At 41.3% G+C, this 16,065-nt stretch overlaps 1 protein-coding gene across 1 annotated transcript in view; it reads left to right on the top strand.

Annotated features, from left to right (window-relative positions):
- RAD9B (RAD9 checkpoint clamp component B) overlaps positions 1-11,802 on the top strand; it is a gene marked incomplete at both ends in the record, with an annotated part of 29,749 nt that extends 17,947 nt beyond the window's left edge. The window contains 3 exons of the mRNA XM_084253327.1: positions 199-321; positions 1,699-1,951; positions 11,674-11,802. Coding sequence (XP_084109453.1) covers positions 199-321; positions 1,699-1,951; positions 11,674-11,802 — 505 coding nt within the window. The remainder of the gene's footprint in view (positions 1-198; positions 322-1,698; positions 1,952-11,673) is intronic.
- Positions 11,803-16,065: the final 4,263 nt, after the last annotated feature.

Here is a 16,065-nt window from a genome sequence, read left to right on the forward strand (position 1 = left end):
ATAGATAGTCTATGAAATTGGACCTGATGCTTTCTTGGGGCCTTTCAACTCAGAACTGTGTTAATTTGTGAAAAGACAAAAAGGACTTCAACCTTTAATGTTTGTTTTTACTCCTGAATTAAGTATTATTTTCTACTGTTTTCCCAGTGTCCATCAGAAAATGAATGTGATGTTTGTTTTGACTCTGCCTTTTTTCAGACCCATGGCTCTAAGTATTGATGATATGTTACTGGAAGCTAACTTTATTCTGGCTACCTTAGCTGATGAGCCAAGTAGAGCATCTTCTCCACAATCGCTGTGTCTTTCACAAAAGCGAAAAAGGTAAGGCCATATTTTAATGTCTTTATTGGTTGGGAATAAGTTATTATAATGTTATTCTGAAATAATTCAGTGGCATTCATTTAGGAAACAATTGAGTAAAACTTAAGAAAATCAGAAATTCTGACTGAAGCAGGAAGAGCTATTGTAAGACCTAATTGTATACAACATAGGACTATAGCCAACCTTGCATTAGATATTTATTTTTTCTCTTAAGCTCAGAATTTAACAGGACTGTGTGGTTTATCATAGTTGTTACCCAAACTCATGTCCATCTTTAGTAATTGTTTTTTAGGAGTGCTATGATGCCAGGATTCACAGGGAAGTCTGGGTTTACTAGCTAGAACCCTTTCTCAGCAGCTGTGGGGGTAGCACTGTTTTTCCTTCCTTTTTTTTTTTTTTGTCTCAACTTTATGGGGACAATAGTGCTTTGGAAAATGCAGAAAAGTACAAAGAAGAAAATAAAACTCACCCATAATTGTATCACCTAGAGATTGCCACTATTAACATTTAACTCTAACATTTCAGATTTTTAATTTTGCACATCTTATATTTTAAAGCAAGATCAGAATCATAAGCATGTGTGGTTTTTTTTTTTTTTAAAGATTTATTGATTGATTGATACATACATACATACAAGCTCTGGGTACAGTCAGAAGCATGGGAGAGGGAGAGAATTCACCAGAGCCAGAGCGGGGAGCAGAGCAGGCAGAAGGACCGAAGTACACTGCTGAGGGGAGCAGCGGGCGGCAGGAGAGGTCTGCGCGCCATGTGGGACCCTCCTCCAGTGGCCGGGGAGCAGCCGGGGATCGAACTGGCGCTGCAGAGGCTGCGAGCAGCTTCGCAACCCAGCGCTCAACCGCTGCGCCACCAGGGAGGCCCATAAGCATGTGTAGTTTTATATCCCACTTTTCTCCATAAATTTTATATTGTGAACATGTGCCAGTTGCACTGCTTATGACTAGAAACATGACATTTAATGACTACATCAAATCTTACTGATTTATATAATTTCTTGACTTTTTCCCTCACTTGATACTGTTATCATATCATAAATCTGTCTTATGCACAATGAGTTTGTCTACTGAAAAACTTAAATCTGTCGAGAGCATTTCTAAATAATCATATACTTAAATCTTAATTTTCAACAATTAGTTCCATGTTATTTCAAAACAATCCTGAAGCCCGTGTATTCATCATCCTGCATTGCTCTGTGAGTTATACAAAAGATATATGTATTATTAATCCAGTGTTGGTTTAAGGGTGTTTTAGTATAAAGTTATTGGTTATATTATGATATTAATAATATTAAAATGACAAAAAAAATGAGTATACTTCAAAGCCAACAATTCATTCATTTAATCCCTATCAATACTTCAGGGCTGATCTGCTACGTTCAGATTCAAAGACTGGTGAAAACGTAACCAGCAAGGCCCTGCTAGAGAGTATTTCAAGAAAAACAACACCCACAAGACTCGATCCTACCCATCCTGCCGAGACACGCCCAGACATCCCTGCACTGGCAAACTGTGGGAGCCCAGTAATGAGAAGGGCAGTGGGAGGCATGAGCGAAGCAACGGAAAGCAGCGTCAGCGAGGCCGCGAGAGTGCGGGGCTCTCCTTACCTCAGGAAGGTAATGGGAAAGTGTTGAGACCTGACCGCCTCTCAGCCAAGGATTCTCATCACCTGCCTCCCCGTGCAGCCTTGCTGCCCCAGCCCACCCCCAATATCTGAAAATTAATTTCTTTACGTTCTCAGAGGGGAGAGGTAAAGCCAGTCTGAGGTGGAGACCGACTTATAGAATGTCAATATAAAATAATTACATTGCTGAGTTAGTAATTCCTAACAAAGTACACTCAAGAAGAGATTTGGGTCACTTGTTTTTAACAACAAATTATTGCTTAGAGTACAGTTTATCTTTGAATACAAATAATATACTAAAATCATATAGTTTGTTCTATAAAATGTTTTCTAATTTTTTTTAAAGGCAGCCTTTTAAATAAACGGTGCTGGGAAACATGGAGAGCCACATGCAAACATATTTTCTAATCTTGTTTTTCAAATTTGCTTGGGAAATCTTGTACTCCTACTAGGACAAATGTAAATTTCATCCCCCGTAAAGTCACAAATTCCTATTTAGTAGAGTTCTAGTTAACAACACATTATATTACCAACATTTTACTGATGCTGTTATTACTGGTTTGGAAATATAAATTTCTTAGAATTAGAAATTTGAAAGGAGAAATAATTTTAGGCGTTATCTCATGCCATATGAAGACTTTTAGGATAGTAGCTTCCACTTACCATTCAGTTTGATGCGTAAGTTCATAGATGTCCCGTTCGGTACCCAGCACTTAGGGGGATTTTCTCTTCTTCTTAGTTACTAGCTTGACCATAAAGTGAAAACCGCAGTCTGTCTTTTCATTATACAAAAACATTTCCCCTTCCTGATTTTTCTGTCACACATATTGTGCAACAACATGAAAACATTTTCTTGTGGTTTCCCCTCCCTAAACTTTACATAAGAGGACCAAGGTCCTCACCCAGAAAGAGGGCATGAAGAACTGTAAGCTCCACGAGCACGTTGCAGTGCTCTTCTACAGATTTCCTATCATGCCACCAAAGTTCTAAAGAGAAAGTTCTATTTTTAAAAGGAGTTATTTTTCTTATTGTGGTAAACTCCTACAAAACTGAAATTATATTATGGGTAAATTATTTAGACCCTTAACCTCTTTTACTTGAACCACAGTGAGCCTCCCACTTGGCCTCCATGCCTCCATGCGCCTCCGCCCTGCTTCTCCACCGTGTACGGGGAAAGTTCCTGCAAACCTTACATCTACAATGAGGTACGGGGCTTCAGAGCACTGGCTTTGGAGTTCAAATTCCGAGGCTCAAGTCCCTGTTCTGCTACTTAGTAGCTCTGTGACTGGAACAAGCTACTTATCTTTACCTTATCAGTAAAATAGGGGTAATAGCAACAGTGAGTAAATAGAAATGTAAAAATGAATTGCACTAATACCCGGAGCTGGCACATGGTCAGTGCTCATGAAATGTTAGTTACTATTATACATCACTGTCCAGCTTTGAAAAGTCTTGGGGCATTTTTGCTGCTCCCATTGGTTACTCATTCAGGGACTTCCCTGGGGTATTTAATATAATCTTCACCAGGCCTCCTCCCGGCCTCCCTTCTTTCCCTGGACGAAGCACTCTATGCCAGGAGTGGCAGAGAAGTCTCCTCTCTAGTAGCACTACTGGTTGTGCAAGCCATGTTGAGAGTGACTGTGAAGCTGAATCTTTCCTTGATGAGCAGCATGAGCCGTGCCCTCGGGATGGCATCTGTGAACCAGACTAACGTGGCAGACATTACGGTGCTTATAAAATTTTTACAGTAATATAGCCTACTCCGTTTGTTTACTTATTTGTTAATTTTAACTTTTCATCCTAAAGTAATGTCATTTTAAAAAATTACAAAAACATACAGAGAATTCCTACATACCCTTCTCTCAGATTCTCCTAATGTTAACATTTTATGTAACAGTACAATTCGCTGGAGAAAAATTGGAAAATACAAATAAGAGAAGATCAGAAATAATCACCACAAGTTTTTTTTCTACCTTTTAAATTTAAATTTCTGTGCATGCATTTGCACACAGTAGAACACACGCACATCAAATTTTAATTTTTTAAATTTGAAATAAATTCAGACTCACTTGCAGAAAGGGTATAAAGAATTCCCCAAAATCCTTTGTCCAGAGTCACTTATGTCAACACAATAGGCTAGCAGTGTCTCCTTCAGCCTGGAACATTTTTCTGCTTTGTCTTTCTTGTCTCTCGTGGTGATTTGTCTCCTCCTTGGTGGTCTTTTTTTTAAGATTTATTTTATTTATGCATCCAAGAACAGGGTATAGGTCAGAGGTGTGGAGGTGAGAGGATTCACCAGAGACAGAGTGGGGAGCAGAACAGGCAGGTCTACTGAGATACACTGCTGAGGGGAGCAGCGGGCAAGACAGGAGAGGTCTGCTATGCCTTGTGGGTCAGTTCCATGGCAAGGGAGTGAACTTGCGCCACCAGGGAGACCCCTTCTTGGTGGTCTTTACTTCTTTCTAACTTCTCTGCTTGCTCCATCTCTCCACTGTAGAGTTACTGTTTTTCTGTTATTAATTAGTGAGGGTCTTGTGGCAGATACTTTGAGGCTATATAAATATTTTGTTTCTCATCGCACTTTTTGCTTACTAATTTTAGCATCCATTGATACCTTTTAAAATCTAAAATAGTTTTACTACTGTGATGTTTGTCAAATGGTGATTTTACTTTTTTTCCTTTTTATTAGAGGAAATAACATGTTAAGAATTTTTCCTTCTCTCCTATTTATTTGTTATTCAATTATTTATGTTAATACATATTTTTGGATATTAATTTTGTTATATTGGCTATAACCCATTATTATCATTTATTTTGTTGCTCAAACTGCCTAAGGTTGCTGGGAACCTTTTCAGGTTGGCGCCTATGTTCCTTTGACATGTCTCCAACATTTTTTGAACACTTCCTTACTCTTGGAACCTTCAAGTACACTAGTCTTAACTTGTATTTCTCCTGTGCCAGCCACAGAACCAGCCATTTCTCCCAGGAACCCTGGTTCCTTCAATTGGAGATGGTAAACAGAGTCAACTCCTGGGAGCTAGGTATGCTCTTTATACTGGGATTTCATTGTTTCTAAGCTCTCTGAAGAGGTAGGAAATACAGGCATTTATTGGCATATACACATGTGAGTTTGTCTACATACATACATATACATCTACAAATCCACACACACACCCACAACCATTAATTCACACTGGTACCTTCAATCCTAATTCAACCCCGTAGGGTTCATGCAGGCCTCCCCACTCTCATTACTTATAATCCCTTCTGTGTTTCAAAGAGAAACTTGGCTCTTATTACCCACAATATATTTGCTTATTGTTCAGTCCTGTAGGATGTGTTCTAACACATAGTTTCAGAATTGCTAACTTATACCCCTGAAAAAACAAATCTGCTAACTAGAGGTTCAATATTTGTGAATATTATTTTTTGTCTTTAGCCCTAAAGCATATATACAAAATGCTATATTTTAGAGTTCCTTAGTCTTTTCTTCCCTAACATTTCGGTTTGATTTTGTTACTCATGTTACACTGGAGCTTTGTATACCCATCTTCCATTTTGGTTCTCCCCAAATGGAAGATTTTACTGATTTGTTTATTTTAGGTGCTAAACCATACACAGCAGTGAAAGGCTATACAAAGGGACCCATGGAGCAAGTCACCCCTCCCTCCTTTGTACCCCCCATGCTTATGGCACCTTAGGGAGAATATATTTCATCAGTTTCTCATTTATCATTTGTTTCTTCTTGCACAAATGAGCAGATACATTTTTTTTTTTTTGTATTTCTTCTTCTTCCTTATACTGTAAGTACGGTTTTCCACTTTGCTTTTTGCACTTGACAGTGTATCTGGAAATCATTCCATATCAGTTTCTCACTTTTTCCTCTCAACAGCTGTGTAGTGTTCCATGTTAACTCAGCCACTCTCTTTAGATTCCCTCACCCTCATCTCCTGATTATTTTGCAATTACAAAGCTTCAAGGAATAACTTTTACACACATATTTTCATATGTTGTAATTGTATCGTCTGTCAAATTCTTTCAAATTCAAAAGGTAACTGCATATGAGGTTTTGTTAGATGCTACCAGATTCCTCTCCAAAGAGGCTGTGAGGTTTTCCTTCATGCCATAGACGGAGGGTTTGTTTCCTCCAGTCTGGCAAACACCATATGTTGTCAAACTAATAGTTGAGAAATAGAATCTCAGAGTAGCTTTAATTTGCATGTTTCCATTTGTGAGGCTGAACATCTTTTCATGTGTGTAAAGCCCATTTTATAATTTTATCATTACTGTGAAGTCTCTTTCATTTTTTAAAAAGATTTATTTATTTATGCATACAAGAACTGGGGTACAGGCCAGAGGTGCAGGTGGGTGAGAGGATTCAGCAGAGACAGAGTGGGAAGCAGAACAGGCAGACTAACTGAAATAGACTGCTGAGGGGAGCAGTGGGCAAGACAGGAGAGGTCTGCTGCGCCATGTGGGTAGCTCCCTGGCTCGGGATTGAACTTGTGCTGCAGAGGCTGTGGATTGCTTCATAGTGAGGTGCTTACCCCCTTGCACCACCAGGGAGGCCCTCTTTCATTTTTTTTGTTTTTATTTTTGTATCCCTTCAGTTTTTAAGTGTTCTTCATATATATGCATTATTAGCCATTTATCTGTGATAATATGGTGCAAATACTTGCTCCCAGTTTATAGTTGTCTTTTTTTGGCAATGCAAACTTTTTAATTTTATATAGTCAAATTTATCAATTTTTTAAAAAAAAATTGTCACTGAGTCATTATTCCCTACATGGAGGTTAAAGAGGAATTCACCCCTGGTTCCTTCTAAAATTTGATTTCCTCTTTTTATATTTTCATCCTGAGCCAATTGGAGTTTCTTATTTTGTGTTCGATAATGAAATAAGACTCTAATTTTATCTTTTGCAAAGTGGCTACCTACTTATCACAAATATAAGGTCTCCCTTTGCCCTGGTGATTTGAGGGGCCACTTTTATCATATCCTAAATCTCTGTATGTATATGGTTCTGTTTCCAGACTTCTTTTCTGTTCTGCAGATCTGTACATGTATCAACAACTACACTCTTCACTGTAGAGGCTCAGAATGTATTTCGCTGTCTGCTAGAGTTAGTAGCCCTTTGTAGATATTGCTATTTCTGAATGTTTTTTTCACTTGAACTTTAATAGCAACTTATCTAGCGACATAAAAAAAAATCTGCTGGCATTTTTTTTTGGAATTTCCTCAAATTTCTGTTAACTTTGGGAAAACTGACCTCTTCAAAACGTTGAGTCATTCTGTGCAAAAACAGGCAATGCATTTCCACTTGTTCAGATCTACTCTGTCTCTTCAGGAGCGTTTTAAAGTTTTCCTTTTATAGCTTTTACGTATTTATTATTATCATTAAGTTTATCCCTAAGTAATCTACCTTCTCTTTTGCTATTATAAATGGAGTTTTCTCCACCATTATATTCTGACTGCCTGTTGTTTTTGTATAGAAAGACTATTTTTTTTTGCATGTTGATTTTATATCCTACCCTGCTGAACTTAGTTATTATTTCTATTAGTTTTGTTGTCGATTCTCTCAGGTTTTCCAGGTGACTATCATCTTTATGTGGAGCTAGCTTTGCTTCTCTCTGATGCCTTCAGTTGATCCCTTTTCTTCAGTTGCTCATGACCTTTAGCACAGTGTTGAGCAAAGTGGGCAGTGGGCATCCTTGCTTAGTTCCAGATCTTAGTGGGAAGCTGGGCTCACCCTTCTATGATCTACTCTTGTGCATAACCCTTTAAGGCCTGCTCAAATAATGCTACTTCTCTTTTGAAGTTTTTCATTCTACTTAAGCCATTTTGTTTTTCCTATTCATTATTACTGTTAAGTGATCATTTATATACTTGACACCCCACTAGCTTCACCTAGGATAGGCTTGAGTCTTACTCACCTCTGTATTCCTAATGTATAGCCAGTCGTTGGCATTATCAAACCTTGTTTGGGGCAGCCTAAGAAGGTTTTTTTTAAAGATATATTTATTTAGGCATACAGGACTGGGGTACAGGCCAGAAGTGTGGGGGGTGAGAGGATTCACCAGAGACAGAGCGGGGAACAGAACAGGCAGATCTACTGAAATACTGAGGGGAGCAGTGGGTGAGACAGGAGAGGTCTGCTGCACCATGTGGGTCACCTCCCTGGCCAGCAGGGGGACCAAACTCAGGCTGCAGTGGCTGCGGACAGCCCCACAGTGCTATGCTTAATCCCCTGCGCTACCAGGGATGCCCTTAAGAAAGTTTTAAAAGTCCCTCCCAGTAATATCACAACATTCCAAAGTAAAACCAATTTCAGTTCACCCTACTTAAAAAACAAAAATGGATATATGGTAGATATGCTGCTTAGGAAAAGGAAGATTTTCAAAAATTAAACTCTCATAGAGTATTACTCTATTCTAAACAACAACCAGTGTTTTTTCCATTGTGGGTTTTTTAAAAGTTTAAATAATAAGATATACACAGCTCTCAAGGGCACCAAAATGAAGAAAATATATATTAATTTTAAAGTATTTAAAAATTATCTTGCAATTCATATTGGACTTGAGCCTAATTCCTAGTTGTATGGATGTTACAAGCTTTCTCCATTGGACAAGTCTTAGAGCCCAAGGGAAGGCTTGATCATCCCGTCATTGCAAGACTTAAAGGCCAAAGAAAAGATAGGGACAAGAGCAGCGGGGGGGAGAGGAACTTTTACTCTAAGTCAGTAGGAAATTCAGGGCAGCTTTCAAAGACCAGAGTAAACCCAAACTATCTGTCTACTGTGGCACCACAAACTTTGTGAGGCGCTGTTGGCACATGACGTCTGCCATATACTGAGCAGCCATGCCGCTGCCCCTTGTCACTTCCAGCCCTAGCGTCTTTCAGAGACCACTGAGACTCTGCTTTCAGTTACAGCCAGAGTGTATTAGTTCCCTATAGCTGCTGTCACAACTTAAACACAAATGTAGTGACTTCAAACAACACAAAAGTATTATCTTACTGTTCTGAAGGTGACAAGTTTGAAATGGAACTCATGAGGCTGAAATCAAGGTGTTGGCAGACCTGCATTCCCTCTGGAGACTTGAGGAAGAATCTGTTTTCTTGCCTTTGCTAACTTCTTGAGGTCGCCTACATTCTTTGGTGGATTGTCACTGCCCATCTTTAAAACCAGCAATGGGGCTTCCCTGGTGGTGCAGGAGGGTGAGTGCAGCGCTGTGAAGCTGTCCACAGCCTTTGCAGTGCTGGTTCGATCCCCACTGGCCGTGGAGATACCCACATTGCATGGCAGACCTCTCCTGTCTCGCCTGCTGCTCCCCTCAGCAGTGTATTTCGTCAGTCTGCCTGTTCTGTTCCCCACTCTGTCTCTGGTGGATCCTTTCCTGCACCTCTGGCCTGTACCCCGGTTCTTGTACGAATAAATCCTTTTTTTAAAAGATTTATTTATTTATGCATACAAGAGCTGGGGTACAGGCCAGAGGTGTAGGGGGTGAGAGGATTCACCAGAGACAGAGCGGGGAACAGAACAGGCAGACTGACTGAAACACACTGCTGAGGGGAGCAACGGGTGAGTCAGGAGAAGTCTGCTGTGCCATGTGGGTAGCTCCCTGGCCAGCCGGGGGATCGAATTCTTGCTGCACTGGCTGTGGACAGCTTCATAGGTTGCATCTTAACCCCTTGCGCCACCACAGAGGCCCTATAAATAAAATAAATCTTAAAAAAAATAATAAAACCAGCAATGGCCGGGGTCTTTTTCACAGAGCTTTCCTCTAATGCTGCTTCTTCTCCCTCTCTGACATTTAAGGGCCCTGTGATTCCATTGGGCCCACCTGAATAGTCCTGGTCAGCTGATTAGCACCTAGTCCCACCTGGTTCCTTAATCCCTTTTGAACGTGAGGGGCAGTCACAAGCTCAGGGGTGAGGCATGGGGGCCATTGTTCTGCTTGTCCCAGCCAACTTTATAGCTAACTGGAGGTCCTTCACCTGGAGCAAGGGCTCGCCAGGTGCTGTCAGGGCTGCTACCGTGCAGAGGGCACCTTTACCTGGTCTGTGGGATGAGCCTCGGGCAGGGCCTGCCAACCGCGCATCTCCCACGCTGTGGTGGAGGGCCACGTGGCGTAGAGGCGAGCGGAGCGCTGTGAGCAGAATCTATGAGGCTCCTAAACTTGATTTTATAGTAGGGGGGAGATGGACATAAACAGAGACACGTGATAATTTTTTAAAGAAGTGATACATTCACTAAAGGAAAAAAGTTCAGGGTGCTTTAAGAGGACTAAGGTGAGCTGACCTAATCCAGGCCAGAGGTGTCTTCTCTTGGAAACTGGCCTTTGGGCTGAGCTGAGGATGAGGGAGTGGAGGTGGGTGGCATTAGGCACATGTGCAGAGGCCTTGTGATGGGTATGGGGGGAGCCAGGTGGCCTTAAGGAACTGAAAAGCCTGCTCCGGGAGCGTGGGGGGAAGAGGTGCACAGGGGGAAGCCAGAGCATGTGTTCATCGTGCCCAGCGAGCCTGGAAGTGCATCCGTGGCCTTGCAAAGCACCTCAGCATTCACCCTATTTGAGAAGTTTAAATGGGGGGAGTGAGAAGGACGTTTTTAAAAGATAGCTTCAGCTGCAGCTACCGTGTGAAGAATGGGGGGTTGTGAGGCAAGACTGGAAGATCAGTTGTAGCATCTGGGAGATGGTGACGCCTTAGGAGTGGACCTACCTAGTGGCCCAAACAGGGTAGCCGATGGTGATGGACGGGTGTGTAGGGCTAAGGGAAGAGGTATGGAGGATGACTTAGGCGTGGCTAGGAAACAGCCTCAGTGCACACTAAGACCTCAAGTTCAGTTTTGGGTGTAAGTTGCAGAAAACAAGCAGCAGGATGGCTGCAGTGAAATCCAAATTTCAGCTTCCAGACTTCCTGGCGCAGAGATGGTTCATTTCAGTTAGGGGTGTGACTGGCGCGCAGGAGTGGCCATTTAAAGCAGTGGCTCTCAGCCAGGGGCGAGTATGCCCTGCAGGGGACATTGGATAATGACCTGAGACTCTTTGGGATGCCACATGCACAGGGACACCCCACCACAAAGAATTATCAGGCCCCAAACCTCAGCAGTACTGAGGATGAGACACCACAGCAAGTCAGCTGGGCAGTTTCAGAGCGGCCAGGCGAGCATGGCACGAGGAAGGTGCGGGAAGAGAGGCACTTTGGAGCGGGATGAATGAACATGGTCATTGGCTTAAGGATGTGGCAACTTTTGGTGACTGAACGAAGAACAGTTTCTGTGGAGTGGGGGGGGCGGAGAAGAGGGTCAGGACTGAGGAACTGAAAATGGGAGACAAGAAAATGGGAGACAAGCGTAGACAGCTGTCAGCAGGCGTAAGGCAGTGACAAGAGAACGGGATGAGGCTTTTTACGTACTTTAAACATGAGACAGTTGACTGCTGTGAAATGCGGAGCGTAGAGAGGCCGGGAGGATGCTGCCGTCGTCCAGGGGAGGTGGACGGAAGCCTGCACCTTGTCTCCTGTAGCCCTGGGGTTCGTTTTGCTGGTCCAGGCAGGGGAGTCAGTAGATCACTGACCCCAAACGCGCCCCTGAAGACAGCGAAGGGATGTAGGGGGGCCCAACCACCGCTGAAGACAGGGAGGTCACAGGGACAATGTTCTGGAGAACGGAGCACCTAGCACTCACTTCACTCTCGGTAGTTAATTCTTTTCCCCAGTTTTCTTGCATGTTCTTTGGAGCCATTTCTTCTGACCATCGAGAACACTGCGGCCACCCTTTCGGCGGTCTCACCACAGCAAGAGACAGTGATGAGGACATGAATAATGGCGGTTTCTCCACATTCTAACGCTCTGCTGGCCGAGTTGGCTCTCAACCCATTTGCTGGCGTGGTTGTACCTCAAACATGATCTCACACTTAGTACATAGATACAAATTGTCTTGGATTGCTTGAAATGGAGAATGAGCTTCTGTTTTAAAACATCTTGTACAACCACCATGTCTAAAAAGAGCTGCTTGTCAAGTGTACATAATTTGCTTAAAGTCCACTGTGCTACTTGGGAGGCAGGAGTTATTTGTACAGGGAAAAAAAAATGCATTAGAATTCTTCAACTCACTGCACTCATGCTAGAGCTTTAGCCTCTTCTTGGCCAGCTTTGTAAAGGTAAACGTCAGTAGCCACTGGGAGTGCGTCAACATGGCTTGTAGTTTTGTGACTAGAGGCTAGGTAGGTTTGGTATTTGATTGCAAACATTTGCGGGTTAGAGCTTTCAGACATAGTAAGAACTTATGCAACCTTTTTCACGTAATGTCATGGCTTTTTTTGTGCATTGCTGTTCATATTTTAAGATTTTTAAGAGCCCTGAAAAAAGGTCAAGAATAAAAATACATAGCTCCCTCCCACATTTTAAAATCCTTTTACAGATCGTAAAATTTTATTTCATAGCCTAAATTATTCCGATTTTCGATTGTGGTTTTTATATTTGCAGTGTGATGCTTGAAAGTCTTAATGAGCGTGATGCCAAAAAATTATTTCTGTACTATCTGATGTAGAGCTGCCACCTCCACTGCCAAGAAAGCCTGGGCGGAAGTGGAAGATGAATGTGCTTTGTCCCTTTAAGAATTATCTCTTTACCTGCACAAACAGACTAAAGTATCTGGCATAAAACAGCGTTATGTAATACCGTACAATGGTGCCTTTCCTCACCTAAGCCTGTTTACAGTCAATTAAAACCTGACAAACTAGACTTCTGTAACTTTTCATTGTTAGGTCCTTATAAAACCATTAAATCACAAGGAAATGTTAACTTGTGAACAGCTGTACGTTTGATTTCGTGAGGAATTCATAAACAAAGGTGGCTGAGTAGATTAGTAAGCTTCAGAACTATTAAGAGTTCTAACTAGAACCAGAATGAATTTGGCTCTTGTAGCTTAGTGATGACTCAGAGCTTCCCACAATAACCTAATAAAAACTCAAGTTCATCCCAAAATGTTCTTCAGTGAATGAAAACGGTCTTTCAGCAAGCTTTTGTGGAAACTGGCAATGCCCACATAATTTAAAAGTCTTTTCACACTGTTGGCTAAAGATTTATGTATCTTATGCTTACATTGATGGTATCACTAAGTTCTCCATACTTCTAACACATGCAGATGACTACACAGAGAACATTTATACACAAGAGTAACTGTAGTCTAGTCTCCTTGCTGAGAGTTCTGGTGGAGGCAGTGAAATGGGCATAGGTGCTTAGGCTATGAAGGCATCACCATCAGTAAAAGCCTGGACGCCCCCACTCACCTGTCAAAGATGGCTATTCTGTTAAATAACGTAGAATTTGGATTTTATAATTTGGATACAGAATGCTATGTTTAAATGACTCCAGGGTTTTGGTAACTTCATTCCATGCCATTTGGAAGGTGCAAAGCCCTCTTTGCTGGGCAAATATGTCTTTTACATTCAATTAGCCAGTGCAAGTTTTTATTTTTTTTATTTTTTTATAGAGGCATGTTATTTATTTGTTTGTTTGTTTGTTTGTTTGTTTTGTTTATACATGCACTCGGTACAGTCAGAAGCGCGGGAGGGTGAGAGAATTCACCAGAGTCAGAGCGGGGAGCAGAGCAGGCAGAAGGACCGAAGGACACTGCTGAGGGGAGCAGCGGGCGGCAGGAGAGGTCTGCGCGCCATGTGGGACCCTCCTTCGGTGGCCGGGGAGCAGCCGGGGATCGAACCGGTGCTGCAGAGGCCGCGGGCAGCTTCGCAACCCAGCGCTCAACCGCTGCGCCACCGGGGAGGCCCCAGTGCAAGTTTTTGAGGATGCTATATATAAACTGATGTATTAAACCAGCAGAAGAAAAAGAGCGAAGGCAGATAAACTAGTAAAACACAGAAAATGAGAGCTATAAAGTACAAAATACGCTGGACTAAGTGTTTAGAAGTGAAGGCTTGCTATAGACCAACAAACTCAATGTCAAAGGCCGGGGTCTAAGAATTTAGTCACTTTTCAAATTAAAAGGAAAACACAAATTAGTATAAATACTATATTTATTAAATATCTTTACAGTTTATTTAAATGTATTTACAGAACTATTCCTGCATAAGTTATATTCAGACATCCAATTCAGGTCATTGCCTCTTGGGTAAGACAAATAATGATAGTCTCAACAGAAAAAAGCAGCTCATTAGTATACATGAAGTCAAATTTGCTTCATTATTCAGCCATCTTTGCCACAAACTACTTGCTAACAGTGAAATTTTTGACATGGACACTGTTGAATTTTAGTGTATAAGTTCAATTCTGCAAGGAATTTAAATTTTTACTTTTTACAAATAGAACCCAAATGTTTTGTTTCATGTTTTCAATTTTATAAGCAGATTTTGGTTTTTCAACATTGTGAAATTTGTTAAATGCAAAAACGTGATAGTTTCAGGGAAATTGGATGCTGTAGCTTCTACCAAAGATAGCTGGTGTAAGGTGACAAGGAACCATGAACTTACTCAAAAGTACAAACATTTACAATTCTACCCAATCCTGTTTACAGTCTCCAAAACCCACAACTGACTCAGTAAATTCCCACAATTCCTGCCTTGTTACTTGATGTGGTAGTGGTACTGATAGTGGTGCTGAAGGCTACTGTTCTAGCCAGAACAAATGCAGCTGACAGAAGAGTCCAGACACTCTCCCATCACGCAAAGCTTGAAATCTAGTTTCTACTCTAGACGCAGCCCAACCCTCAGCCGTGCACACCTGGAATGGATTCTTTTTGATTTAGTACCCATCAACCATGTCAAGCCAGTACAGTAATTCAGGACAAATCACCTGTTTTGTCCCCCTGTCCCATTTCTGCTTTCAGTTTTTAAGAGCCTATGGACTCTACTGCATCTTCATTCAGTATATGTTTTTTTTTTTTTTTTGTGCGCAGGCAGCTTAAGTTCACAGGAAGAAATAAGGTTCTGATATGTTTAGAGTGCACATTTTAAAACAGAACAAAATAAAAATTTCAAGCATGTGATAAAAATATTGATTTTTATAATACAGTATTGCTTTATAAATATAGATGGAAAAGCTATAAACTTTACTGGTCTTTGGTGCATCCAGAGAGGGATAATTAATTTGCCATTTGTAAATTAGAAATCCAAATTTTCTCTTCTTATAAAAGTTCATGACATGAGGCAAATGTATGTGTTTTTATACTGCTTAATTTAAAATACAATTCACACACACATATTGAGTTCAAAATCAGACCTGCCAAGTGGTATATCTCAGTGACACCCACAGAGACTTGGGTCCTGTGACCTGGAAAATTCCAGTATGGGTCCAACGGTCTGACCACTGAGAGTGAAGGAGAATCACTTGTTAAGCAGCACATCAAGTGACCCCGGTGGTGATAACACTAAGTGCATAACATCAGAAAGACTGGGAATAAAGAAAATAGGAGGATATTTTGTGTCACTAAGCTATCGGCCAGGCCCAAAGTCGGTTTCATTGTAAAACTCAATTCCTGTCCCACTATTTTCAACAACACTTGAACAAACACATTGTGGATTTCTAATAATCATTTTTCAAAAAGGACTAAGTTGGTAAAACGAGTTGGGTGAAACACCACCAATCTAACTTTACAAAGATTGTGTTTGATGCATTGAGAGCAAAGAAAGTTAAGTGAGTTGACCAGCACTACTCTTACCAGGAATGAAAGGCATTGGAAAATGAATGCAAACTATATCCAGATCATAAAACTACATACATACCTCTGACCAGAAATAATCAAAAACCCAAACGAAAGAACTGAAGTTGTCAGCCCAAGTATAAATGTACTCCTTCCAGCAAAACCCTTCTGGATGCAACGTTCTTTACTTTTTAACCAGAGAGACTGCAAATAGTTTATGCAAAATAAATACCCCGCCACGTGCCACTCACGCTTCCATGTTTTATCACAACATGATGGGTTCTCATTATTTAAACAGAGTGGCCCCCCTCCCAGCCCGCCCACCCTGCCCATCTCCTCTACCAAAGAACTCCATTTTGTCAAGTTAGGGTAGTTAAGGCATTCTGACATGTGATTAAAGGTGATTCAAAATAGAGATCTAACATTATGCCAATTTAGGAATAGTAGATAA

The sequence above is a fragment of the Talpa europaea genome (assembly GCF_964194135.1).
Source record: "Talpa europaea genome assembly, chromosome: 14".
Classification (NCBI taxonomy): domain Eukaryota; kingdom Metazoa; phylum Chordata; class Mammalia; order Eulipotyphla; family Talpidae; genus Talpa; species Talpa europaea.